Source organism: Gorilla gorilla, chromosome 18 (assembly GCF_029281585.2).
Source record: "Gorilla gorilla gorilla isolate KB3781 chromosome 18, NHGRI_mGorGor1-v2.1_pri, whole genome shotgun sequence".
Lineage (NCBI taxonomy): Eukaryota > Metazoa > Chordata > Mammalia > Primates > Hominidae > Gorilla > Gorilla gorilla.
The window spans coordinates 97,467,183-97,493,857 of record NC_073242.2 but is presented as its reverse complement, the minus strand read 5'-3'; the positions used below and the strand labels follow the sequence as shown (position 1 = coordinate 97,493,857).

At 54.8% G+C, this 26,675-nt stretch overlaps 2 protein-coding genes across 8 annotated transcripts; one reads left to right on the top strand and one right to left on the bottom strand.

Moving 5' to 3' along the window:
- Positions 1 to 125: 125 nt before the first annotated feature.
- LOC109023661 (uncharacterized) lies at positions 126 to 8,401 on the top strand. 5 transcript variants are annotated; one of them, XR_008672729.2, is made up of 5 exons: positions 126 to 198; positions 1,146 to 1,373; positions 4,075 to 4,257; positions 5,611 to 5,728; positions 8,154 to 8,400. XR_008672729.2 is itself a non-coding variant. In XM_063699675.1 (3 exons), coding segments are annotated over exons 1-3 (696 nt in total). In that variant the 5' UTR covers positions 244 to 861; the 3' UTR covers positions 8,155 to 8,401. The 5 variants fall into 5 exon arrangements, 2 of the variants coding, with proteins under 2 accessions (XP_063555745.1, XP_063555744.1); XR_008672728.2 differs by having other exon boundaries at positions 178 to 276; XM_063699675.1 differs by lacking the exons at positions 126 to 198; positions 5,611 to 5,728 and having other exon boundaries at positions 244 to 1,373; positions 8,154 to 8,401.
- Positions 3,509 to 26,625, bottom strand: PLA2G15 (phospholipase A2 group XV). Of its 3 annotated transcripts, XM_063699673.1 has the most exons (8): positions 25,625 to 26,625; positions 19,488 to 19,539; positions 19,017 to 19,199; positions 15,124 to 15,280; positions 9,532 to 9,650; positions 9,189 to 9,287; positions 8,579 to 8,803; positions 3,509 to 5,417 (listed from the first exon to the last, which is right to left on the bottom strand). In XM_063699673.1, exons 3-8 carry the CDS (start codon positions 19,141 to 19,143, stop codon positions 4,906 to 4,908), a joined length of 1,239 nt encoding a protein of 412 aa, XP_063555743.1. In that variant the 5' UTR covers positions 19,144 to 19,199; positions 19,488 to 19,539; positions 25,625 to 26,625; the 3' UTR covers positions 3,509 to 4,905. The 3 variants fall into 3 exon arrangements, with proteins under 3 accessions (XP_063555743.1, XP_004057908.1, XP_030858634.1); XM_004057860.5 differs by lacking the exons at positions 19,488 to 19,539; positions 25,625 to 26,625 and having other exon boundaries at positions 19,017 to 19,359; XM_031002774.3 differs by lacking the exons at positions 19,488 to 19,539; positions 25,625 to 26,625 and having other exon boundaries at positions 8,579 to 8,678; positions 19,017 to 19,261.
- Between the last annotated feature and the right edge of the window lie 50 nt (positions 26,626 to 26,675).

The following is a 26,675-nucleotide window of genomic DNA, read 5'->3' as shown; positions in this document are numbered from 1 at the left end:
CCCAGCCCGTTACCTCCCAGTGGCCCGGCGCCGCCAGGATGCTCGGTCGCGCCGCCGCCGCCGCGGCAGCTCAGGCCCCGCCCCGCCACGTCACCCGCCGCCGGATCGCGACAGCGCGCGCCGCGTCGGGACACAGTTCCGCGCGGGGCCAGCTGGCGGCGGCGCTTCCGGGTCCCCGTGGCCGCCACGGCCTGGCCGGTACGGGGTCCGCCGGCCCAGAACGTGAGCGTGGACGCCAGACAGCCCCCAGCTGCCTCGTCAGGGCTCGAGCAGCCGGTGAACTGGGCCCGGCCACGCTCGCCGCGCTGGAGTTAGATGGGGCCTCCGAGGGCGTCCACACTGGACATTCCCGCGGGGAGCTCTCATCGGCCCCCGCACCCCGTTCCTATCTCGCCCTTGACGTGGGCCCGACGCCCAGGGCGCCCCCTACAGCTCACACAGGGATCCAAACGGCCTCCGCCGCCGGGCCACTGCCGCTCGCAGTCTAGGAACCCCAGGAAGACACACACTCTGGGGACTTGTCCAAACACACGCACAGCTCAGACTCGTAGCCCTTGAGGCCCCCGCACCCACAAAGAAACTGCAGGCTCCCTTTGCCAACCCCAGGCCTCCCTGGGGCTCTGTCCTCATCTTCCCAAGAGGGCTGCCACCCCTCTTGGGGGAGCTGCACCTCCTGCCCCCTTCCCCTCCCTCTGTTTGCTCCTCCATCTTTCTCTCGAGTTCCTTTTCCTCTGGTGGCTCTGGGGCTCTCTGTCTAGAGCCTCCTGACCTCATGGGCGCCTGAGCCCTCCTCCGAAATTTCCTGTCCACACCTCAAGCACTGACTTTCTCCAGGGCCCTGGAATATTTTCCCCCAGCCTTATGACCACAAGTGCACGTCCTCTGGTTCCAGCCCATATCCAAGACCCTGCTCCCTGCCACCCAGTGACAGGGATCCAGCCAGAGATGGGTAGCACCTCAGACCCTTCCTCCCCACTCCTCCCACGGCCTATACCTCGTTTTCTTCTCCCCAGCCACAACGGCTTCCCAATCCCTATCCTGCTCCCCTTAACCCATCTCCACAGAGTAGGGGATGCTCCTGAAATACAGATTGCGATGACTTTGTATCTCACCTGCCTAAAACCCTTCCATTCTCCTCTCTGCAGGCCTGGGATGACAATACTTGAGGAACCCTCGCTGGTGCTGCCCTCCTGCCCTCTGCCTGGAACACCTCCCCTAAGTGTCAGTGAGTGGACGTATATATTTGGATCAATCGAGTTGCACCCTTTGCCTCCCAGATCAGTTCCTCCGGCCTCCCTGGCAGAGCAGAAGGACAGCTCTGGACACTTGTGTCAGCACCCAGCCCACTTGTCCCTGCCACAGCTTCATATAAGGTATGCCGGCTCAGCCAGGCCTGGTGGCTCACGCCTGTAATCCTACAACTTTGGGAGGCTGAGGCAGGCAGATCACCTGAGGTCAGGAGTTCGAGACCAGCCTGACCAACATGGAGAAACCCCGTCTCTACTAAAAATACAAAATTAGCCGAGTGTGGTGGCACATGCCTGTAATCGCAGCTACTCAGGAGGCTGAGGCAGGAGAATCGCTTTAACCCAGGAGGCAGAGGTTGCAGTAAGCCGAGATCGCGCCATTGCACTCCAGCCTGGGCAATAAGAGCGGAAGTCCATCTCAAAAAAAAAAAAAAAAAAACACCATATGCCAGCTCCCTCTGGCTTTGCAGTCTCACACCCAGTTACATAGCCCATCAGCTGAAAGTCCCATGTACACCACACCCTGAATCAGATGTTCTCCAACACCATCAGTGTTCCTCAGGACCACCCTGCAGGATACATTTATTTGTAACCATTCTTTTCTTTTGCTTTTAGAGATCTTGCTGTTGCCCAGGCTGGAGTGCAATGGCTATTCACAGGTGTGATCATAGCTCACTGCAGCCTCGAACTCCTGGTTTCAAGCAATTTTCCTGCCTCAGCTTCCTACTTGGGACTACAGATTTATTTCATCTTTTTTTTTTTTTTTTTTTTTTTGAGATGTATCTCGCTCTGTCTTGCTCAGGCTGGAGTGCAGTGGTGCCATCTTGGCTCACTGCAACCTCCGCCTCCCAGGTTCCAGTGATTCGCCTGTCTCGGCCTCCAGAGTAGCTAGGACTACAAGGCATGTGCCACCACACCTGACTAATTTTGTATTTTTAGTAGATATGGGGTTTCACCATGTTGGCCAGGCTGGTCTTGAACTCCTGACCTCATGTGATCCACCCTCCTTGGCCTCCCAAAGTGCTGGGCTCACAGGCGTGAACCATGGCGCCCGGCCTATTTCACCTTTAGAGATAAAGTCTTGCCCAGGCTGGTCTCAAACTCCTGGGCTCAAGCGATCCTCCCACCTTAGCCTCCTGAGTAGGTGGAACTATAAGCGTGAGCCAATGCACCCAGATGTCCCCATTCTTTGGATGAGGAAACTGAGGGTCAGGAGTCTCCCCAGACAACTTGGCTGGAGCTAGTAGAGCTGAGATTTGAACCCTAGTATGCTGGTCCTAAAGCCTCCTCTGATTCCATGCCCTTTCTCTCTGCAGCTATGAAACTGAGGGTGATGGTGAAGCTAAAATGGGTCAGGGATGAGTGGGGTGCCATGAGTAGGGGGGTGTCAGGGCCAAGCAGGAAGTCAGGTTGGGCAGGGCCTGGGGTGAAGCTCCTTTTCATGTTGTCATCCTTTTACTGAGGCCAGAGCTGCAGCTGGACCCCAGTATTTTTACCACAGGCATTTTTACCCCCACTCTGGGTCACCTCGTCCTTCCAGGTTTGGCTAACAGGTGGTTCAGTGAGAGGGTTCAGGGCGCCCTCTTGTGGCCCCTGGTGTATCAAAGTCTGGCGCCCCAGCTTGTGGGGCTGAGTTAAGACAGAACTGGGTACCGGCTGGGCTCTGGACTACAAAATTCAGGCTGGGACCCTAACCCCTATCCATGTTTCCCTGGCTCTGTCTCTGTTTCTGTCTTTGTCCATACCAGTCTCAGCCTAGTAGTCTCTTTTCCTCCCTTGATCTCTCTCATGTGTACCTCCCCAGGGGTACAGATGGCAGGCTGATGAGCTGAAGATGCAAAGAAGGGTGGCATCCTAAAAAGAACTCTAGGTTCAAAGGATGCTGACACTTGCAAGCTGAGGGAGGACAGAGGCTGGGAAGGAGGGTGTAGCCAGGGTGACCTGCAGGACTGTCCTTGCTCCCAGCTCCTGGGTGGCATGTGGGGCCTGCTGACCAGGCAGGAGCAGGGGGAGGACAGGACCCCATTTCCACAGGAATGTTTCAGGTTCTGGTTCTTAGTCCCAGGAAGGGAACTGGATTCCAGGAGAGAGGACAGGAGGATGAGGTCCACAGAAAGGCACAGGAACCATGCTTTGATGCTGAGACAACCTGTCAAGGCTCCTGTAAAGGCCCAGCCCCTAATTTCCTGCCTCTCTAGCCACCTTGTACCTCCACCACCTCCTTCCCCTCATGCTCAGAGCAGAATGTAGGCCAGGGCACCTTACAGCATCCAGAGTACTTTTATTGCCAGAATCCAGATACAGCCTGCTCAGAGCCCCATGTGGGGCCACTCAGGAACAAGGGGAGACAGATGCCAGGCATGTATGCAATAGAGAAAATCCAGCTGCACAGAAACCCTGTGGGAGAGCAGCTCAGTCCAGCCTGAAGGCGTCTTTGGGAACCCCACCTAGAGGCTGTACCCTTTTCTCGGCCTGTGGCCAGTCACCCACTTAGAGCCTACTGCCATGAAGGCAGCCCTGACTCTCCATGCCTGCTGCCACAGGGAGATCCATGGAGCACCCTGGGGCAGACAGAAAGCCCCTAGGGGGGCCTCAGGGGACCCCTGGCTCTCTTAGGGTCCCATTCAAGTTTCTGGGCTAGTCCCAGCACTAAGCTGGGTGCTGGCCAGGGTGGATAGGAGCCCCATCCTCAGCCCTGTGCTGACCCACTTGGTACTAGTGAGACCCTAGGGCAGGGTGGCAGTGTGATGGTGGGGTTAGCAAGAGGTGCAGCTCAGGGAAGCTGCGAGCAGCCTTGGCTGCTTCCTTGGATTCCCTTTCTCCATAGGTTCCCAGAAGGCCATGGCTCCAACCCCTGCTCTCATCCTTGGAACCACAGTCCCAGGGTGAAGGGAGGCAGCTTCAGTCCTGGGGCCAACAGCACATCCGAGGAAATCAGGGCCCCTGGAACACAGCCTGCGGGACTGGGGGCACATCTGCTGCCCAATCCAGAGCTTGAATGCTCCTGGTGGTAAGGGAGGTAGGAGTGGAGTGAAATGTCCCAGGGCCTGGGAACCATGAAGAACGCAACAAACTGCCCCTGCCTGCAGGAGCTACTAGGCTCGCCCAGGAAGCCAGTCAGGCTGGCCACCAGCTAAGCCACAGGGAAGCCAGCAGCTCTAGCTACCCATGACCAGTGGCAGGCCTATCTGTGGCTGGTGTGTGGGAAGGGTCACCCGAGGGGCCAGGAGCCCATCCCTGGGACCTCTGGGTACAGGACCACAGCCCAGTAACATCCCTCATAGGAAGGCTGCGGGGCCAGGGCCCAGTAGGCAAGTATGAAAAGCCCACAGGAGTAGGGGGGACACATGGCCCCAGGCAGGGACTGGGACCAGGGCCCAGCCAGTCCACCCTGTGGAGCCAGTCCTGAGGTCACAGCAGTTCCACCATCAGCAGCATTCTTGCCATCCAGTGTCCCTTGAGTCTAGACTCTCATTTCTTCCTTCTTCACTGCCACAAAGGATAACAAACAGCACTTCCCCATGGCAGATGCTTCACAGTCCAAGACTCGGGGCCTTGAATGGTCAGTCACAAACTTTGCAAAACGTGTGGGCCATGACAGCCCCAGAGGCCAACAGCAGGTCCACGGCCGAGCCACAGGAGTCCTGTGGCACAGGAGTCAGGGCCCAAGGAGCACACGTTTCAGATAGGCCAGGGTGGTGGTGTTGGCCAGCATCTCGATGTGCTCGCTGCCTGGCAGCTCCTGCAGCAACACCTGGTGCTCCTGGCGGCTCTGCCAGGCCTGGCACTGCAGGGCACTCTTCAAGTTCACAGTACCATCGCCGTCACCAAAGCAGATTTTAGGGTCACGGTCAGGGAAGCTCTCATAGTAGAAGGAGTCTGGTGTGGGGACGCCAGTGCCATAGAGGCAGTGCAGCTGCACGCCAGGTGGCATCGTGGCTTCCACCAGCCCTTCTGTGTCCTGCCGCATGAGCCAGCCATCTTCAAAGCCGATGTCCTGGAAGAACTTGCGGTAGTCCCGCAGTGTGTAGTTGATTGTGGGTGTCTGCACGAACACCTTCTCAGGTGACCATGTGTAGTTGTAGGGCAGCAGCCAGCTGGTGGAGACAGCTGACCGCTGCTGCTCCCGGATCTTCAGGGGCCCGATGACTGGGATCCGGTTGTTGTCTCCTGCAGGGAGAAGGCTCTGGTCAGTCTGTGCTTAGGAATGCCAGCTGGTTGGGCAGCATGTTCACCACCAAGCCCCTGCCAGACCCCAGCCAGGGGCCCAGTCCACAGTCCCGCATCTCTACCCAGTTATCATCATTGTAATCACTGTGACTCCCATCCCTGCCTTGGCTCTTTTTTTTTCTTTTTGAGACAGGGTCTCACTCTGTTGCCCAGGCTGGAGTATAATGGCATGATCACGGCTCACAGCAGCCTCAACCTCTCAGGCTCAACCAATCCTCCCGCCTCAGCCTTCGGAGTAGCTGGGACTACAGGTATGCGCCACCATGCCTCATGCCTGGCAAATTTTTCCTTTTTTTTTTTTTGAAGTAGGGTCTCATTCTGTCACCCAGGCTGGAGTGCAGTGGTACAGTCTTGGCTCACTACAACCTCCACCTCCTGGGTTCAAGTGATCCTCCTATGTCAGCCTCCTGCATAGCTGGAACTACAAGCATGTCCCACCACGCCTGGGCTAAAAATGTTTCCACTTTTTATACAGATGGGGTCTTGCTATGTTGCCCAGGTTGCTTGCCTTGGCTTTTATTGTTTCTCTTTATTTTTGCTACATCTGGGAACCACACATCCAAGATATGTTTTGTTTCTTTTGCTTTCCTCACCAGGGAGTAAGGCGGCACATACCCACAGGGTGATTTATGATGCTTCCTTGCCTGTAAACTCTACCATCCTCCAAGTGCTGATCAGGCCTGTGGGCACTGACCTAGTCTAAAGTGAGTCAGCAGGTTGGCAACTTGGAGATGACATGTTCTGCTTTCCCTTTTATGACACTGAACTGTGTACCAGTTATTCTTTTCCTAAGCTCAGACCAGTGTTCAGCCAGCCGTGGCCTCATTCCACCCACTTGCATGTGCGCTGACCTGGGCAGCCAGGCATGCTGGAGACAGGGCACAAGGGGAGGCTGCAGATGGAGGCGGAGTCCCTGTACACAGGAATGTGAACAACACAAACACCCAGCAGTTAGGGAGGCCTCCAGGAAGTAAAAGCTGCAACTTGGGAACAGGGGCCTCTGGCCTATTCAGGATCCATGGTCACCCATCACCCCACCCTGTATCTGAAAGCAGGGAGGCCTCTCGGACTGACTGTAGGGCCTCAGCTCTGCCTGCTGTGGCCTGGCTGGGGGACCCCTGAGGCAAGGAAAGCCCCTAGAGGTGCACGGACTTCCACCTCCCCGCACCATACCCCCAGTCCTGGACTGCCAAGGCAGGACAGAACAGCTTCCCAGCCTTTGAAACAAAGCTCTAAGGGGACTCACAGAGAAACTCTGAAAGGGGCCGGGGCTACCTGTCTAAACTCAGGGTATGCCCACATCCGTCCCTCCAGGCCCAGGCTAGACCCAAGTGGTGGCTATAATGAGTCCTCACTAAATCTGAGTGTCTTCCAGCCAATTCAGAGTCACTGGGCCTGACCCAATCACAATGCCAGTAGACCAAGCAGGTCAAGCAGTGGCAGGCACTTGAGCTCATGAGATGCTTGGCACAGCCCTGGCTCATAGCTCCCAAAGTGAGGGTCCATAAGCCTCCCCCAAGTCCTAGCAGAGGGAGGAAAGCTCCCTTCTAGAGGAGGAAGCTCTACTCTACAGCTGCAGCTGGTGAGCTGCAACAGTCATGAAAAGATGGGGGAGGAGCCACAAAAGGGGTGGCTTTCCCAGTTGCCAGGCAAGCAGGCCCAGCCAGATCTGCACCTGCTTCCTCCCTGTGTTGCCTACAGAGGCTCCGTGCTGCCCACAGATGGAGGCGCAACTCATAAACAAAAAACTGTAGTCTAGAGGCCAGGTGCAGTGGCTCATCCTTGTAATCCCAGAACTTTGGGAGGTCAAGGTGGGCAGATCATTTGAGGTCAGGAGTTCAAGACCAGCCTGACCAAAATGGTGAAACCCCATCTCTACTAAAAATACAAAAAAATCTGGCCGGGTGCGGTGGTTCATGCTTGTAATCCCAGCACTTTGGGAGGCTGAGGCAGGCAGATCCTCCTGACTTGAGGTCAGGAGTTAGAGACTAGCCCGGCCAACATAGTGAAACCCAGTCTCTACTAAAAATACAAAAATTAGCCGGGTGTGGTGGTACGCGCCTGTAGTCCCAGTTACCCGGGAGGCTGAGGCAGGAGAATCACTTGAACCTGGAAAGTGGAGGTTGCATGAACCAAAATCACGCTACTGCACTCCAACCTGGATGGCAGAGTGAGAAAGACCCTGCCTCCAAACAAAAAAAAAAAAAAAAAAATGCTCTAGCCTTCCTCCTCTGTGGTGAAGGTGGGGATGAAGAAGTAAGGATGGGGGTAAGAGGGAGGGATGGCCAGGCACAGTGGCTCACACTTGTAATCCCAGCACTTTGGGAGGCTGAAGCGAGTGGATCATCTGAGGTCAGGAGTTCAAGACCAGCCTGGCCAACATGATGAAACCTCATCTCTACTAAAACACAAAACTTAGCCAGGCATGGTGGTGGGCACCTGTAATCCCAGCTACTCAGGAGGCTGAGGCAGAATCGCTTGAACCCAGGAGGCAGAGGTTGCAGTGAGACAAGATTGCACCACTGCATTCCAGTCTGGGTGACAGAACCAGACTCTGTCTCAAAAAATAAAAATTAAAAAAAAAAGAGGGCTGACCCAAGAGAATAGTCATTGTGGAGACCAAAGCAACTCCATTTTGGATACTAATCCACCATGTTGGCTTCTGATTAACCCCAGATCCAGGAAGGCCACTGAGATTTCCACTTTATCTACTGTTTCTTGTGCACGTACTTACCATAAATCAAAACAGCCTCTGTGTTATCATCCTTCAATGTTCAACACATCGCATCGGAGTCGCCCTTTCCCTACAGAATATAAGCTCTGGGTCTGGGGGCTAATGGTGTGGGGATCCACCACCCTGTCTTGCCACCACCTGAGACACAGATGTGGCTTCTATTCGTATGTCCCTATTAAATGTTTTTCTCTGAGAAACTAGATTTGTCAGCCTCTTTCTTCTTTGGACTTTTAGGGGTAGATTTACATAGACCCCACACACCGTGGGACAGACACGAGGCATGCTGGCCCAGGAGGACACTTCGGAAGGGAAGAGAGGGCAGAATTCCTGGCAACAGCCCCCCATGCTAGGCCAGGTAGGGTCTTACCTGAAGCCAGGACGCGCAGGGTCTTGGCCACGCCCCCCCAGGGCGCACCCAGTGACACGAAGGCCCGGATATACTTGTCCTTCCAGGCCTGCGGCTGCCGCTGCAGAAAGTAGAGCGTGTACATGTTGCCCATACTGTGGGCAACCAGCACCACGGGGCCCCCATACAGCTGGTACATCTCCTCGATCATCTCGCGGAGGGCCAGGAAGTAGGGCCCGTTTTCATCTGCAGGCCAGAGCCAGGCAGGGGTCAGGTGGGAAGGGTCCCGGAGCCGGAACCACTGAGCTTTTCTCAGGCCAGACACAAGACGAGAGGGGGAGGGGAGGGTGCTCACATTCAAACAGAGTGGTCTGGGTCCCCCCACCTTCCATGAAGGGAGGAAGCCTTATATTTCTCCCCAGGGCTCACAGGCCCAGAGGTCCCAGGGTGGGAAATGGAGGACAGGATAAGACTGACCAAAGGTGGTGGCTGTGACCACTAGACTGGATGCCAGAGGCCCAGGGACAGGAGACAGCCAAGGACAAGGGGAGAGCCCAAGGCCTGTGGTGCCCATGATCACCTCACCCCTACCTCCCGAGACTTCAGGGAGGGAATGAGAGTGCCTGCTTACTTGGGGCTCGGCGCCAGTCATAGGGAGCCCCTCGGACATCCTCACCCCGTGTGTAGCCCCAGCCCACAAGGCTCTCCACCATGGTGTGGAAATAGGAACCTGTAGACAGAAATACAGAGGATAAGAAAAGATACAGCTAGTGCCGGCCACCTACGCTATGCCCAGCATGGAGACTGTGACAGCTAGCAGGTCCCTGGAAGAATGCTACAGGGCTCTGTGCCCACGCTGATCAGAGACAGCTCACAGGCTGTCCCTACAAACCAGCAGAGTTCCTCCAGCTCCAGCTCCAGTCCGGCAGAACCCCCATCCCAGCTCCCGGAGGCCTTGAGTAAGGGCTACATACCCATGCTGCTTTTGCTGGGGTCCAGGAACTCCAGTGAGAAGGTCTTCCCAAAGCCAGGAACACGTACATCCACACCATCAGGAAACTGGGTGGCCCTGGATGTTTTGTTGTAAACCAGCCTGTTGTGAGAGGATATTGAGCCAGTGACCCGGAGGGGACACTGAGCTTGGTGTGTCCCAACAGTGCATCATGTCCTGAGTCATACTCCCTTTTCATGCCCAGGTTTGGTCAGATGGATAGGAGAGACCGAAAAGTAACAAAGCAGGTTGATAAAGCACAGATCACCTGTAATCCCAGCACTTAGGGAGGCTGAGGTGGGAGGATCACTTGAGGTCAGGAGTTTGAAACCAGCCTGGCCAATGTGGTGAAACCCCGTCTCTACTAAAAATACAAAAATTGCCCAGGTGCAGTGGCTCACGCCTGTTAATCCCAGCACTTTGGGAGGCTGAGGCTGGCAGGTCACCTGAGTGAAGAGTTTGAGACCAGCCTGACAAACATGGCGAAACCCCATCTCTACTAAAGATACAAAATCAGCCGGGTGTCGTGGCAGGCGACTGTAATCCCAGCTACTCAGGAGGCTGAGGCAGGAGAATCGCTTGAACCTGTGATGCGGAGGTTGTAGTGAGCTGAGATCACACCATTGCACTCCAGCCTGGGCGACAGAGCAAGACTCTGTCTCAAATAAATAAATAAATAAATAAATAAATAAATAAATAAATAAATAAAGCACAGATCAGAGTAATTACATCCAAATGAGGACCCCACCAAGGCATACTTACTTCAAACACTGACCCCAGGACCCCTGTCAAAGCAACATTCCCCTCTCCCCCGTGACCCTACTCTAGAATGAGGGTCTTGGACCGGGTTGGGAGAAGGAAGTACCAGTCCTGATTCTGCCGTGAACTTCACACTGGACCCCAAGAGGCAGTCTACCCTCTTTCAGCTTTCCATCGCTCCATCTCTTTGCATCCAGCTCCTGCCAGCCCAACATATCCCAGGTGAAGGAGGTGGTGAGTGCAGTACACAACAGAATCAGACAGGGGCCGGGTGCAGTGGCTGACACCTGTAGTTCCAACAATTTGCAAGGCCAAGGTGGGAGGAATGCTTGAGGCCAGGAGTTCAAGGCCAGCCTGGGCAATACAGTGAGGCCTTGTTGCTACTAAAAATAAAAAATCAGCCAGGCATGGTGGTGCAGGCCTGTGGGCCCAGCTACTTGGAAGGCTGAGGCAGGAGGATGACTTGCACCTGGGATATTGAGGCTGCAGTGAGCTGTGATCATGCCACTACACACCAGCCTAGGCAGCAAAGTAAGACCGTCTCAAAAAAAAAAAAAAAAAACACACACTAGGCCAGGCACAGGGGCTCACGCCTATAATCTCAGCACTTTGGAAGGCTGAGGCACGTGGATCACTTGAGGTTAGGAGTTCGAGACCAGCCTGGCCAACAGGGTGAAACCCCATCTCTACTAAAAACACAAAAATTAACCAGGCATGGTGACGTGTACCTGTAATCCCAGTTATCGGGAGTCTCAGGCAGGAGAAGTGCTTGAGCCTGGGAGGCAGAGGTGTAGTGAGCCGAGATTGCGCCACTGCACTCCAGCCTGGGCAATAAGAGCGAAACTCTGTCTCAAAAAAACAAACAAACAAACAAAAACAAACCCTAGAAAGGCACCATGCCTCAGGGCTGCTGTATGGGTGGGTAGGCAGGTAGGAGAAGGAGCAAGGCCCAGAGAAATGATGGGAGCTGGTGGGGAGAGACAGGAGGAAGGCCTTGTGTGGCCCCAGGTAGGTATAATTGGGTCCCACTTCCTCTGGGCATTGGACACAGCAGCCAGCCAACCTCCAAACACATCCTCCATGGAGGAAGGGAATGAACCATGCTCCTATGACCTCCCAGTACCCCAGGGCTGTATCAACTGTCAGACTGCAGCCACAAGGCTCAGGGCTTGCCCAGCAAATTCCTAAGCACCATGACATAGGACATGGACCACCAGCTACTGACTTAAGATCCCTAACAGCCCTTTCTTACTTTTCTTTCTTCTTCTTTTTTGAGACAGGGTCTCACTCTGTTGCCCAGGCTGCAGCACAGTGAGGAGATCATAGCTCACTGTAGCTATAACCTCCTGGGCTCAAGTGATCCTCTTACCTCACCCTCCTGAACAGCTAGGCAGGCACCACCAGGCCTGGCTAATTTATTTATTTATTTGTTTATTTATTTTGTAGGGACAGGGCCACACTATGTGCTCATGCTGGTCTCAAACTCCTGGGCTCAAGCGATCCTCCTGCCTTAGCCTCCCAAAGTGCTGGGATTATAGGCGTGAGCCACCGCACCCAGCCTATTAGTTTTCTAGAACTGTGTAATAAATTACCACAGGCTCAGCAGCTTCTAACACCACACACGTCATCTCATAGTTTCTGTAGCTGCAGTACCAAACAGAACCAGACAGGACAGACCCCGCCTCAGGGCTCAATACACAGCTGCTGCACCATCTCCTGTGGGAAGAGGGTTGTCAAGGCCTGAAGAAATGATGGGAACAGGGTGATGGGCCAGGGGAGACACCTTATACCAGGAGAAAAGCCTTGTGCCTCTGTGCGAGGCCGGGAACCTTGCTCTGGCCTCGCCTCACACTGAAGAAGCAAATGTGCCCCCAAAACACAGGAACCTGGAGTTTCTGGTGGTCCTGAGTCCCACTTGCCCACTTAGATATCAGCCACTGAAAGCTGACAGGATCCCCACAACTGACCCAGATAACAGGTCCTGGAGGCCCATTCTCTCCAGGGCAATTTGTAGATTATCCCAATGACCACATAGCAAAGTAGCTTGTTGCTACTAAAAATAAATTATCAAACAGCAAAATGCAGAAAACTGTTCTGGAAAGCCAAAGCAGTTCTGCGCTGGGTGAAAATCTAAACGGGTCAGAGAAGCAGTGAAGGCAGACAGGCCCCTCTTGGTATCAGCTGGCACCTCCAACTGGCAGCACCTGAGGCTGTGTCCCCAGTATAAAAATAGAAATGCACATCAACAGCCCAGAAATAACCCCGGTCACACAACACACAGAAGAAGAAGGAGTCATCAAAACAGGCATCACAAACAGCCGGCAGGCCAGGGCACCTGGAGGAGCAGCTAGCAGGTCTCTGGGAAAAACTTTTTTTTTTTTTTTTTTTTTTTGAGACAGTCTCGCTCTGTCACCCAGGCTAGAGTGCAGTGCCCCGATCTCTGCTCACTGCAACCTCTGCCTCCCAGGTTCAAGTGATTCTCCTGTCTCAGCCTCCCGAGTAGCTGGGATCACGGGCGTGTGCCACCATGCCCCGCTAATTTTTGTATTTTTGTATTTTCTTTTTTTTTTTTTTTTTTTGAGATGGAGTCTTGTACTGTCACCTGGGCTGGAGTACAATGGCACGATCTCAGCTCACTGCAACTTCCACCACCCAGGTTCAAGCGTTTCTCCTGCCTCAGCCTCGTGACTAGCTGGGATTACAGGCGTGAGCCACCATGCCCGGCCTTAATTTTTGCATTTTTAGTAGAGACAGGGTTTCATTGTGTTGGCCGGGCTAGTCTCGAACTCCTGACCTCATGATCTGCCCACCTCAGCCTCCCAAAGTGCTGGGATTACAGGCATGAGCCACCTCACCCGACCAGGAAAAACTTTTAATTTGGGAGACTCCATTCAGCTCAAACATTTATCGGGTGCCAACTGTGTTTCTGGTTCTACTGCTATAAGGATAAAACAGACACACACTCCCTCCCTTCACGGAGCTCAGCCTGGGAGGGAACCTCAGCTCAGCGCCACACATTCTGGGTTTGAATTCTGATTCTACCACTTATTAGCTGAGTGAGCACAGTCGATTTTGTAACCTCATTGAGCCTCCAGATTTCGCAGTTGTAAAGCAGGTTTAAAAACCACCTGTTGGCAAGTAACACTGGTGAAAAAAAAAAAAAGAAAACAGCACCTATTTCAAAATGGGGTTGCTGTAAGACTAACTGAAAGAAAGTATATAAAATGTACAGTGCCTGTGCAATTTGGGGAAACATGCCTGCAGACAAATTTGGGCACGTGATGATGTTTAGAGGAAGCAAGCATGGGGCCTGGGAGGAGAGGCAAACCGCTCTGGGGAGTCAAAAGGGACATGTCACAAAGGGACCAGGGTCAGGTTTTTGTTGTTTTGAGACAGGATCTTGCTCTGCCACCCAGGCTGGGTACAGTGGTCTGCTCACTGCAACCTCTGCTTCCCTGGCTCAAGCAATTCTCCTGCCTCAGCCCCCTAAGTAGCTGGGACTACAGGTGCATGCCACCATGCCCAGCTAATTTTTTTGTATTTTTGGTAGAGATGGGGTTTCACCAAGTTGCCCAGGCTGGTCTTCAACTCCTGAGCTCAGGTGATCTGACTGCCTGAGCCTCCCAAAGTGATGGGATTATAGCAGAGCCACCATGCCTGGCCTAGGGTCATGTTTTAAAGAGTGAATGGGGCTGGGCGTGGTGGCTTACGCCTGTAATCCCAGCACTTTGGGAGGCTGAGGCAGGCGGATCACAAGGTCAGTAGATGGAGACCATCCTGGCTAACACGGTGAAACCCTGTCTCTACTAAAAAATACAAAAAATTAGCCGGGCACTGTGGCAGGCGCCTGTGGTCCCAGCTACTCGGGAGGCTGAGGCAGAAGAATGGCGTGAACCCGGGAGGCAGAGCTTGCAGTGAACCGAGATAGCGCCACTGCACCCAGCCTGGGCGACAGAGCAAGACTCTGTCTCAAAAAATAAAAGTTAAAAAAAAAAAAAAGAGTTGTGAGCCGAGATCACGCCATTGCACTCCAGCCTAGGCAATAAGAGCAAAACTCCGTCTCCAAAAAAAAAAAAAAAAAAAAAAAAAGTGAATGGAAGCCATTTATCGGGCAAAGGGTGTAGAAATAGATTCCAGGCCAAAAGAACAGCAGGTACAAAGACATGGCATGTCCCAAGAAGAATAAGCAGCTGGAGAGGTAGGGGAGGCCGAGGCACAGACAAGGAAAGGGGTGGGGGCCATGCCGAGGCTCTGAATAGGGGCTGGGACACAGAAATTTTGTGTAGGCAGGCGTGGTGGCTCATGCCTGTAATCCCAGCACTTTGGGAGTCCAAGGTGGGCAGAACACTTGAGCTCAGGAGTTCAAGACCAGCATGGCCAACATGGTGAAACACCATCTCCACTAAAAATACAAAAAATTAGCCAGGCATCGTGGCGGGCACCTGTAATCCCAGCTACTCGGGAGGCTGAGGCACAAGAATCGCTTGAACCTGGGAGACGGAGGTTGCAGTGAGCTAAGATGGCGCCAGCCTGAGTGACACAGCAAGACTCCATCCCAAAATAAAAGAAAAAAAAATTGTGTGTAGGCATGAGAGGCCAGGGCTGGAGAGTAGAGGAACAAGGGCAGCAGGAAGGGAAAGTTAGTTCTGCCTGGGAGTGCAGAGGTGGTGCCAACCAGACCAGACCAGACCAGACCGAGGACCTGGGGAAGGAGAGAGGTCAGTGACCTCGAGATGAGGATAGAAGGAACAGACTCTGGAGGCCTCTCAGGCACTGTTGGTGAGCAGCACCCCCCTCTGTGTGCCCCAGCCCCCACCTGATATTGTCAATCCAGCAGTCAATGATGACAGGCAGCAGCAGTTCCAGGTTCAGCCAGATTGTGAAGTAGCTTTCAGTCTTCTTGGAGCAGAGGTAGTGCACCACTGTCGGCTTGTCCAGCTTGGCTTCCAGTTGGTTACCCAAATCACCAGGGACTGCAGGGGGCACAGGACATGTGTGAGCCCTCAGCCCGGCAGGTTCAAGACTCCCAAGAACTTTGATGTCTGCAGCAGACCCCCTGAAGAGCCACAGATAATATGGCAGACCTGTGCAGTTCCACATCTCAAATTAAAGCACAGTGCTGGTGGCAGGAAATTCAGAGAGCAGGGACCTTGACCCAAAGGCCAGGAAACCATCTTTGTGCAGAAAAGCTGCTACTGCTGTGTGGTGCAGAGATGCCTGTGGGGGGCTTGGGAGAGGCCTGACATGTTTGGGGAAGGGCCCTAACATTGTCTCCAACTCCAGATAAAGTAAGTCTCCTGGATTTTCACTGGAACATCCTCCTGGGCCATTCAGATTATTGGAAGGGGGTTCAGGGTGAAGTCACTCCCCACACTAGGCCTCAGTTTCCGTATCTGTTAAATGAGATCTTGGTCTGAATCACCCCCAGCAAACACAGGCACACCTCTACACATGGTTTCTATGGTTAATGGACCCCGATGGGAGCTCTGCCTGGGAGGAGGGGCTTGGAGACCCCTTTGCATTCCAGAACCTCCAAAGTTTGGCCAAGGCCCTGTCATTAGATATATACCTTCGAGGCAGGGCGCAGGGGTTCATGCCTGTAATCCCAGCACTTTGGGAGGCCGAGGTGAGTGGATCACTTGCGGTCAGGAGTTCAAGACCAGCTTGGCCAATGTGGTGAAAGCCCATCTCTACTAAAAATACAAAAAATTACCTTGGTGTGGTGGCACACACCTGTAATCCCAGCTACTCAGGAGGCTAAGACAGGAGAATTGCTTGAACCCGGGAGGCAGAGGTTGCAGTGAGCCAAAATCGTGCCATTGCCCTCCAGCCTGGGTGACAGAGCAAGACCCGGTCTCAAAAGAAAAAAAAGATATATACCCTGGAGGCTTGAACCCAAAAGTCTTCCACCCATAGCTATCCCAGGCTACATAGAAGACAGGGCCCTGTTCGCCCTGAGAGAGGAAGAAGGAAACAGAACAGAGCCCTGGGCCACTCAGCTAAAATTCAACCAGACAAAGTATGCAGGACAGGCTGGTGGGAGGGAAATGAACAGAAACACAGCTGAGAGAAGCTTACATTGGCACCCGCCAGCCTACCAAGGGCCCAGGCCTTACTAAAGGCCAGAGTCCAGTAAGGTGCCAGAGAGCAGATCATCTGGAGGGCCCTAGCATGGCTGGGAGCCCGTATTGGAAACAGCCACCCTGAACCAGCACCATTATCACCACAGTCCAGGCCCTAGGGTGACTTCTCTCCATCCCAGCCATCCTATTCAGTGTACTCAGAACTCTGGGGCCCTGGTGACACCCAAATCCCTCCCCACTGCGTCAAAGCCCTTCACAGTCTCGTTACTCCCATTGACCTTTTGGGCCTCACCTGCCCCCACATGCCATGCTCTTGCCACTTCCCAAACACATGCCCGTTTAGGGTCCATGATCATTGAGTGAAAAACCAGCACTTGGCTCTCCTGGACATTTCACTGGGAACTGACCGTAAATCCACCCTGAACAGGGCGTGCCCTCCCTGGGCACCATCCCAGTGTCTTCAGGGTGCCATGAGAGGCAGGGGCGGCACATGCCTTCACCTCCCTTCATGGTATGGGTGCAGAGGGAAGGAGTCCCTGTCATGACAGCCTCTGGATGACATGCCTGTGGACTGGGCAGGGCAGGGCAGAGACCCTGGTCACTGTCTCTACCAAAGGGGAAATGGTAAAAGAGGAAGTCACCAGATCTGCTTTGCTCAGATGCTCCTTACCCTGGTCAGGCTGTGTGGCCCCTAAAAATAGCAGTGGCCACTTCCTGAGCCCATCTGTGCCTGGAACTAGGAAAAGAGCCATCCACATGCCTTTCACCTCAAGTAACACTGGGAGGGGACAGCCTTACTATTTCCACTTAACAGATGGGGAGACTGAGGCTGCAAGAGGTGGAAATGGCCTTGCCTATGGTCCCTTCCCCTTGCCCAGGGTCTTCTGTATCACATCGCTGGTCTCTCTTTCCTCCACCACCATTTCAGGATCCACCCCTAGAGGATTCTGATCCTCTGACAGTCAAGGTCAGATCCCTGCTCTGTGCCCAGGAGCTGCTTATCCAACTGCCCACCGTGAGGTCTCCCAGGGCTAAGGCCAGTAGCCTCACTCCCTGAGAAGCTGGGCATGTTAGGACTCCTGCTGCTCTGTGATTCTGGGTGGGGTCTGAGGCTCTTCTGCTGTGACCAAGGATAAACAGACTGACTGAACTGATGAGTGCGGTTAGCATCAATCCAGGCAAAATGGCTGTGTGCCATTTTGTGTGCCACAGACCACATGCTTCCTAATGCCACGCCCCTCAGACTTAGAACTCTGCAGGCCCACCCAGGACTCCCTGAGGCCCTCAAGATAAAGTTCAGATGACCCAACCAGTCACAAGTCCTGTGCAGTCCACTCCTCCTGTGACTCGATCCCAGGCAGCCTGAGATGCTCACGTCTCTCCCCGACCCATTACTCTCTCCTGGCCTTAGCTCCAGCTATATACTCCAGGAAGCCTTACTTGACACCCACCCATCCAGGCTGGGTTGGTGGATTCTCTGTGCTTGCCCCACACAGACTTCCTCTCTGGGGATCACTGTTATTCCTATCCTGCAAGCTTTGGGGAGGCAGGGCCAAGTCTGCCCAAATCCCATGGTGAACCTGGGCCTAGTATCCCCCTGGAGCATTTCCTGGCTGGGAACTCCTGGTGGGGCCTGCCTGGCACCACCCTACCTGCCAACTCTACCCTTCTGTGATTTGCATCGTCCCCATTTAAAGTACTCTCAGCAGAAAGAGCATGGAGATCATGCTGCACTAGACTCCACGTGTAATTCATGCTTCAGATGCCTCTGCTTTCAGGAATCCTGGCTGGCCACGGACACACCAGCTCTGGATGGGAGTGACGGCCTCAATGAGGCACCCAAGGCTCCCCAGACAGAGGTCTCATCCCTGCCCATCTCTGCAAGGAAATACAGTGGCCGTTGTAGAGTTGCCAGGGTTGTGATCAAGGAGCGGGGTGGGCAGGGGAGGTCACCGAGCCTCCACATAGTCTAATCCAAGCATGTATGGCAGGGTAAGAGTACAAGCATGTTGCCTGACACAGGTTCATGGCCATTGTCCCAACCCTTTCCCCTGACTTCAGTTGTCTTCAGTTTCCCTTAGGCCTTTTCCCTCAGGCAGTGCCACACATCTGATAAGTTGTGGGAGTTGGTGGCCAGCTAGGACAGCAATCCTTTCCCTAAGGAGGTTCCTTTCAGCAATGCCTTCTGGCATATGTGGCATTGGAGGGGTCGAGGGTGACAGCCTCCTAGCCAGGCCCAGGTCGATGCAGAGGTCAACTCAGGAGCCACTCTACACACCCCCACCATCCCTCAGGAGTGGGGCTGAAGCACCTGTCTTTCCAGCTTAAAAAGGGGATAAGGGGAGGCAAGGCTTGGGAATGATGCGGACAGGTGGAACTATGAATAACCAGATGGTAACTCTCCCACTCACCCCCATTTTCTACCAGGACAGGAGGTGGGGAGCTGACCACACCCGCGCCCAGCATGGCGGGAGGTGAGCCGGCAGATCTAGATCACCTAAGTGACAAGACAGATACCAATACGCTCCCCCATTTCGTGACTGGAACAGAAGCAGACCGGGAAGGCAGCCCCGCCCGCGGCCCGTCCCGCCCGACCGACAGATCCACCACGAGACCCGTGCCTCACCCAGCACCACTGGGGGGTGACGTCCGGCCGGCAGCGCTGGGTCCGCGAGCAGCATTAGCAGCAGCAAGAGGAACAGGAGGCCATCCGGGAGCAGCCCCACACGGTAGGGGCGGAGGTGGAGGCCCATGGTGTACGACGGTCGCCGCAGGTCCGAGATGCAGGTTCAGCTCTCTGGGCTCTCGCCTAGGCGGGGGCGGTGGCGACGCGCTTAACCCCGCCGCCCGCATCCCCCGCATCCCCCCGGCCAATCAGGGCCCGCCTCCCGCAAATGACTGGCCAATAGGGACTCGCCGCCATATACGCCCCGCCCAGTCGGAGGTCGCCGCCCCGCCCTTGCCCAACCCCCTGCTTCCTGGACCACGCTGAGCGCCGAGCGCATCGATGGATCGAGGTATCGCCTGGCTCCGGGCTGTCAGTCGCCCACCCGGGAACCCAGCTCGCCGCTGCTGTACCCCGCCCAGCCCTGGGTACCCGAAATCCACTCTGCGCAGCTCTCACTTGGCGACCCGCTGACCTGGAGGATCTGGAACGGACAAGACCGGGAGAGGATAAGGGGTGCAGCGCTCGCCGCTGCTGAGCGACCCCGGTTAAAGCAAGAAGAGAGGAAGTGAGTCCCGGACAGTTCTTGGGCCTCAGGTGACCAGGAGCTGACCAGGACCTTTGTGCAGCCCCCACACCAATTCTTAGCACACCCTGCCCCGAGGGCACCTGGGTTCGGCCAGTCAGCCCCTGTAACTCTGCCACGGGGTTACAGATGCGGGGGGAACCGGGAGAGGCCAGGTCAGCATGTTCAGTTCCCAAGAGAGGGGTTAATCTGTTCGTTTTAGGGGCGCAGAGTGCAGCGTCATCCCGCCAGTCCGGGCAGTTCGGGCGCGGGGTTGGGAGTGGGCTTGAGTCTCAACCCTGCGCCATGGGCCATCTGCAAGTTCCCCTGCAGAGCAGGAGAGGCATCGGGAGCTCGTGATCCCTCTCCACTCTCGCAAACCTGGGGAACCGGAGAGGACATGGACTCCCTGCGCCAGGAAGCAGGGGCGAACAGAGTGGGCAAAGACCTGACAGCTGGTTATATGCCAGCACCATAGGTCACTGTGGGATAGAGGGACGAGAGTATTTGGGAAATAGAGGTCTTGATCCTCCACACACCCACCCCTTCGAAGGGGCAGCTGCACCCTGGTCATCCCACCTGGTCCCAAGAAATTTGTCCTGCCCCTTCCTTCCTTCTTCTTGGTAAGCAGCTGACCTGGCTATGAAGCCACTATCTTGCCCTGCCCTTCTCGAGTTCTTATAGTGAAACATGTTGGTGACTGGGCTACCACCACCCTCCCTCTTTCTTTTTTCTTTTTCTTTTTTTTTCTTTTCTTTTCTTTTCTTTTTTTTTTTGAGACAGAGTTTCGCTCTTGTTGCCCAGGCTGGAGTGCAATGGTGCAATCTTGGCTCACCGTAACCTCTGTCTCCCAGGTTCAAGCAATTCTCCTGCCTCAGCCTCCCGAGTAGCTGGGATTGCAGGCATGCGCCACCACCCTGGCTAATTTTGTATTTTTAGTAGAGACGGGGTTTCACCATGTTGGCCAGGCTGGTCTTGAACTCCTGACCTCAGGTGATCCGCCCACCTAGGTCTCCCAAAGTGCTGGGATTACAGGTATGAGCCATCACACCCGGCCCTGATTTTTTTTTTTTATCTTGCTCAAATTACTATCTCAAATTGTATGGTTTGCCCTACAAACCATAAATTCTCATTAGATGGGTTTTATTTAATCCTATATATCGGAACTTACTTTGCAATCTGACTCTGGCGTAACATTAGGTGACAAGAAAGTCAAAATATTCCAAAACAATGTTTCTTTGCCATACTTTGAAATGGCCCTGCAAAACTGTCCTTTGTGGAGGAAATTTTGCATCTGTAAAGAATCTCTATTAACATAGCTAGATTTTCTTCCAGGCCCTCCCAAACCTGAAGAGATTAAGAGTTTAGCACCTTTCACAGGTCTGAATAGGGCCGGGCGCAGTGGTTCACGCCTGTAATCCCAACACTTTGGGAGGCTGAGGTGGGTGGATCCCCTGAGGTCAGGAGTTTGAGACTAGCCTAGCCAATAAGGCGAAACCCATCTCTATAAAAATAGAAAAATTAGCTGGCCGTGGTGGCGGGCACATGTAGTCCCAGCTACTCGGGAGGCTGAGGCAGGAGAATCACTTGAACCCGGGAGGCGGAGGTTGCAGTGAGCCAAGATCATGTCACTGCACTCCAGCCTGGGAGACAGAGCAAGACTCCATCCAAAAAAAGTGTCCAGGCCGGGCATGGTGGCTCACGCCTGTAATCCCAGCACTTTGGGAGGCCGAGGCGGGCGGATCACGAGGTCAGGAGATCGAGACCATCCTGGCTAACACAATGAAACCCTGCCTCCACTAAAAATACGAAAAATTAGCCAGGCGTGGTGGCAGGTGCCTGTAGTCCCAGCTACTCGGGAGGCTGAGGCAGGAGAATGGCGTGAACCTGGGAGGCGGAGCTTGCAGCGAGCCGAGATCGGGCCACTGCATGCTAGCTTGGGTGACAGAACGAGACTCTTGTCTCAAAAAAAAAAAAAAAAAAAAAAGGGTCCAAATATTTTATAGAGTTTGACTCTTTTCATCAACAGAATAAATCCAGAGACTGAGGAGCCAGTCTAGTTGTGCTATCTTCCTTGGGTGAGCACACAGCCAACACCCTTCGCCCCTCCTGCTACCTGGCCCTTTGCACTCCCTCTCGCTGGCCTAAGCTCCAAGCTCCCCTACCTGAACTAGGTGGATCCCGGGCTTGAGGCAACCAAACTAAGCTCAGGGCTTCCGGGCTGATTTGGTGGCCAGAGCTGAGTCCATTTAGAGGCCGGTGGAATCTCCCTAAAGCTCATGGCTCAGCAGTCCCCCATTCCTCTGCAGCCAGTCTCCCTGCAGCCCCGAGATGCCTAACACTGATCCAGCCACAACGGAACCCCGGAGGCAAAGGGCCCAGAACAGAGATCATGCCACTGCACTCCAGCCTGGGTGACAGAGGGAAACTCCGTTTCAATAAAATTTTAAAAAATAAAATATAAAATAAAAGGCCGGGCATGGTGGCTCACACCTGTAATCCTAGCACTTTGGGAGGCTGAGGTGGGCAGATTGCCTGAGTTCAGAAGTTCAAGACCAGCCTGCGCAATGTGGCGAAACCCTGTCTCTACTAAAAATACAAAAAATTAGCCAGGCATGGTGGTGTGGGCCTGTAATCTCAGCTACTTAGGAGGCTGAGGCACAAGAATCACTTGAACCTGGGAGGTGGAGGTTGCAGTGAGCCGAGATCGTGCCATTGCACTCCAGCCTGGGTTACAGAATGAGACTCTGTCTCAAAAATAAATAAAAATAAAATAAGCCGGGCGTGGTGGCTCACGCCTGTAATCCCAGCACTTTGGGAGGCAGAGGCGGGCGGATCACGAGGTCAGGAGTTCGAGACCAGGCTGACCAACATGGTGAAACCCTATCTGTACTAGAAATACAAAAATTAGCTAGGCGTGGTGTTGCGTGCCTGTAATCCCACTACTCAGGAGGCTGAGGCAGGAAAATCGCTTGAACCCGGGAGGCGGAGGTTGCAGAGAGCCAAGATCGTGCCACTGCACTCCAGCCTGGGCGACAGAGCAAGACTCTGTCTCAAAAAAATTAAAATAAAATAAAACAAAATAAAATAGGCCAGGCACAGTGGCTCACGCCTCTAATCCCAGCACTTTGGGAGGCCGAGGCAGGCAGATCACTTGAGGTCAGGAGTTTGAGATCTGCCTGGCTAACATGGTGAAACCCCGTCTCTACTAAAAATACAAAAATTAGCCGGGCGTGGTGGCGAGCACTTGTAATCCCAGCTACTCAGGAGGCTGAGGCAGGAGAACGGCTTGAACCCGGGAGGCGGAAGTTGCAGTTGGCCGAGATCGCACCATTGCACTCCAGCCTGGGAGACGAGAGCAAAACTCCGTCTCAAAATAAAATTAAAATAAAATAAAATAAAAACAAAGCCAAAGGGTATTGGCCTGATGGGGGCATCTAGGGGACCCCGTTTTCACCACTGTACTGGTGCTTTGCTCGACCTCGGGCGCACGCCCCTCCCCCTCTGGTTCTGGCCTTGGAGTCAGCGCGCCCTCTGGCGGGTGCTCGGCAGCCACTCTGCACAGGTGCGGCGATCCCAACCAGGGAGGTGGGGCCCAACGCGCTGGCTAGTGGGGTGGCCCGGGACATAAGGAGGGTCGCTGAGAGCGGGGACGGGTCTGGGCAGGCGAGTGTGGATCTCCGCGGTGATCCCCAGCGTCGAATCCTCTTCCACTGGGAGATCTTTCTTGGTAGCGAAGGGAAGGAGGGAGGGCGTTTTCGCACCACTCCTAGACGCCCTGGAGGTTCCAAGAGACCCGCCACGCTTCCCGCCTCCCACCCTGTATCTGCCCGGGCTTTCATGTCCCCGAGGCAACAGCGCCGGCTGCCTTTAGGAGTGCAGGCCAGGCAGGCCTGAGGGCCAAGGTGAGGGTAAAATTTCGCGAGTATGAGACCCACGGAACCCAGTACTTTCTTCCAAATATCTGGCACGCGGTTTTGAGAAAGGCGGCTGACCTCGGGCGGCCTGGGCCGTCGGGGCCTTGCTTACCTCTCTGCCGTACCAATCTCCTATTCCTTAATTCATGAACCCCAGGGGAGCGAGGAGTGGGGTGGGGGTGGGGGACAATTTTTAGAGAAGTACAGAAATCTCAAACTACAGAAGGGACCCCTGCGGAAGGTAGAAAATCTGGAGGAAGGCCGGGAGCGGTGGCTCATGCCTGTAATCCCAACACTTTGGGAGGCCGAGGCGGGCGGATCACGAGGTCAGGAGTTCGAGACCAGCCTGTTCAATATGGGGAAATCCCATCTTTATTAAAAATACAAAAATTAACCGGGCATGGTGGCGCGCGCCTGTAGTCCCAGCTACTCGGGAGGCTGAGGCAGAGGCAGAGGCAGAGGAATCGCGTCAACCCAGGAGGCGGAGGTTGCAGTGAGCCGGGATCATGCCATTGCACTCCAGCCTGGGGGACAGAGCGAGACTCTGTCTCAAAAAGAAAAAAAAAAAAAAAATTCTGGAGGAAGAGCTGGAGCCCTAGATAGAGAAGGGGCAGGGCTGGAGAGGAGGAAAGGGCACAGATGAGACCCTACTGCAAAGGCCTGTGTCTTACCATTGCTGAAATACCCTGTGGCAGAAGAAGCTAGCCTTAGACAACAGTTCATTCATTCAGTGACAGGCGTTGGGGGTAAGCCTCTATCTTCGAGGATAGGATGATGGAGCGGGGAGACAATACACGATTAATAAATCGTGTTATAAGTTGGTTAAGTTGGGGGGTTGGGGGGCAGAAAGAAGCAATGAGGGTCGGTTGGGGTCAGGAGTGTGGGTTGTTTAGTAATAATGGGGTGATCTGGAAGGACTCATCTGAAGATGAGTAAGGGATCTCAGCAAAACAGGACCCCACCCTCCTGCCCAGTATTTAAACAAATTTGGTTTTTAAAGAAGAATCCAAGGGTTGGAGCTGAGTGCACGGTAGCTCATGCCTATAATTCTAGCCCTTGGGAGGCCGAGGTGGGCGGAGTTCGAGACCAGCCTGGTCAACATGGCGAGACCCCGTCTCTGCAAAAAATACAAAAATTAGCCAGGCGTGGTGGCTCACGCCCGTAATCCCAGCACTGGGAGGCTGAGGCGGGTGGATCACCTGAGGTCAGGAGTTCGAGACCACCCAGCCTGATCAACATGGTGAAACCCCGTCTCTACTAAAAAAATACAGGCGTGGTGGTGCACGCCTGTAATCCCAGCTACTTGGGAGGCTGAGGCAGGAGAATCGCTTGAACCCAGGAGGCGGAGGTTGCAGTAAGCCGAGATCGCGCCATTGCACTCCAGTCTGGGCAACAAGAGCAAAACTCCGTCTCAAAGAAAAGAATAATAAAAATTTAAAAAATAAAATAAAATAAAAAGAATCTAAGTTGCAGGAGTTGTCTTGCTATGGGGGCAGCCGGATGGGCATCCGGGGTAGTTTAGGGGAGCCGCACTGTGCTACCAGCCCGTGCCTCAGGTTCACGACCCAGCGGCGACTTGGGCACGCATAAGTGCGTCTTCCGTGGGAAAGCGCTCAGGACTGCCAGAGACGCCACAATGGAGCAGTCACCTCGCGAAGGTGGCTTCCGGGAAGAGCGGGCGTCGAGACTCAGGCTGAAGAGGAAAAAGGGCCTAGAGGCTGCACAGATGAGGTCGCCAGGAGGGGCGAGAAGGAGACCGAGTAGCGCCCAGACCTCCGGGCGGGGACGCTGTGACCCTGTGCTGTAAGAGTGGAACCCAGACAGGAGCCAAGGAGGAAGCGACGTGCTTCTGTGGAGCTTTAGGAATGCGGCGGTTAGGGCCACTGGTTTAGGGGAGTTGGCTGGAAGGGCGTGGCCGGAGGAAGGGCCGCCTCCACCAGGCGCAGGCGCGCTACCGGGCGGGAGGGGGAGGAGCCTTACTTGCGGTTGCGCCCCGCCCCGCGAACAAATATTTGACATTCCAGGCTTATCGGGAGGAGGGGCCCGAGGAGCAATGTTCTCCCTTCCCCCGCGCCTGATTCGCTTACCGCTTCCGGGGGAGGAGACGCATGGGCCAGTGCCCGGGTGGGCGGTCCGGAGATGGACAGCCGCGCACCAAGGCCCGCCTCCACCTGTAGGGAAAGTAAAGTGCTACTCGCTCGAACCCGCCGGGCGAAGGAAGCACTTTCCATGCTCTCCCTGTCGCCGTGTCCGGGCGCGAGTCATTTCCGTCCCGGGCGCCTGTTTCTTTAGCTGCCAAGTGGAGCTACGCTGAGCTCTCTCCCCCCGGGCCTCGCCCCTTTCCCGGGCATGAGCTCTGGTGATGCGCCCGGGTGCCCCGCTCTCTCCATTGTCCAGGGGCCGGGCCGCAGCACCCTCCTTGTCCGAAAGCGCGTGGTGCGGCTCCCGTCTCAGTCTCGAGTCGGGCTAGGCAACCGCGTGACTCAGTTCCCGCCACGCTGGAGCCCCCTCCTTCCCGCTGGATTATTCAGTTTCTCAGTCACTTATTCAGTTTCTCAGTCACCTCCCTGGGAGAGTTTGGGAAAGTAAGGAACGGCCGGGAAACGCGCCGTAAAGGAGCCTCACCAAGCTCCACTGGGCAAAGGGAGGAATGGGAGCCCCAAATGCGGGGCTGTCAATTGGGTTGTAGGTGCGGGATGGAAAAGGGAGGATCTGCAGCCCGCATGCGCGCACACACGCTCAACGCTAGCCCCCCATCGGCCAGAGCGCTGGCAATCTCCAGGCAGCTTCTCCACTGTCCAGAAAGGGACGAAAGCAGGCAGGCCCCCACACGTGGGGTAGGAGTAAGGCTCCAGGCCCGTTCTACCCCTCTCAGCCTCGTCTAGGGTGCAGCTCTCTGGGGTTTGGGGGGTTCCTTTCCCCAGCATTGAGGCCTGCCCACTCCCAACCCACAACGACCGCGCTCTGGCACTTCTCAGTGCCAGGCTAGGGCTCGGCCCTAGCATCTGCGTGCACAAGCCCTTCCCTGTGATCCCTGGTGACCACCCCACAGCTCTAACAACGCTGATGTTCCCGCCGCCCTCCCCTTTCCCAGGTGACTTCTGGTGATCCCCCTACAGGGTGATACCCGGCAACTCT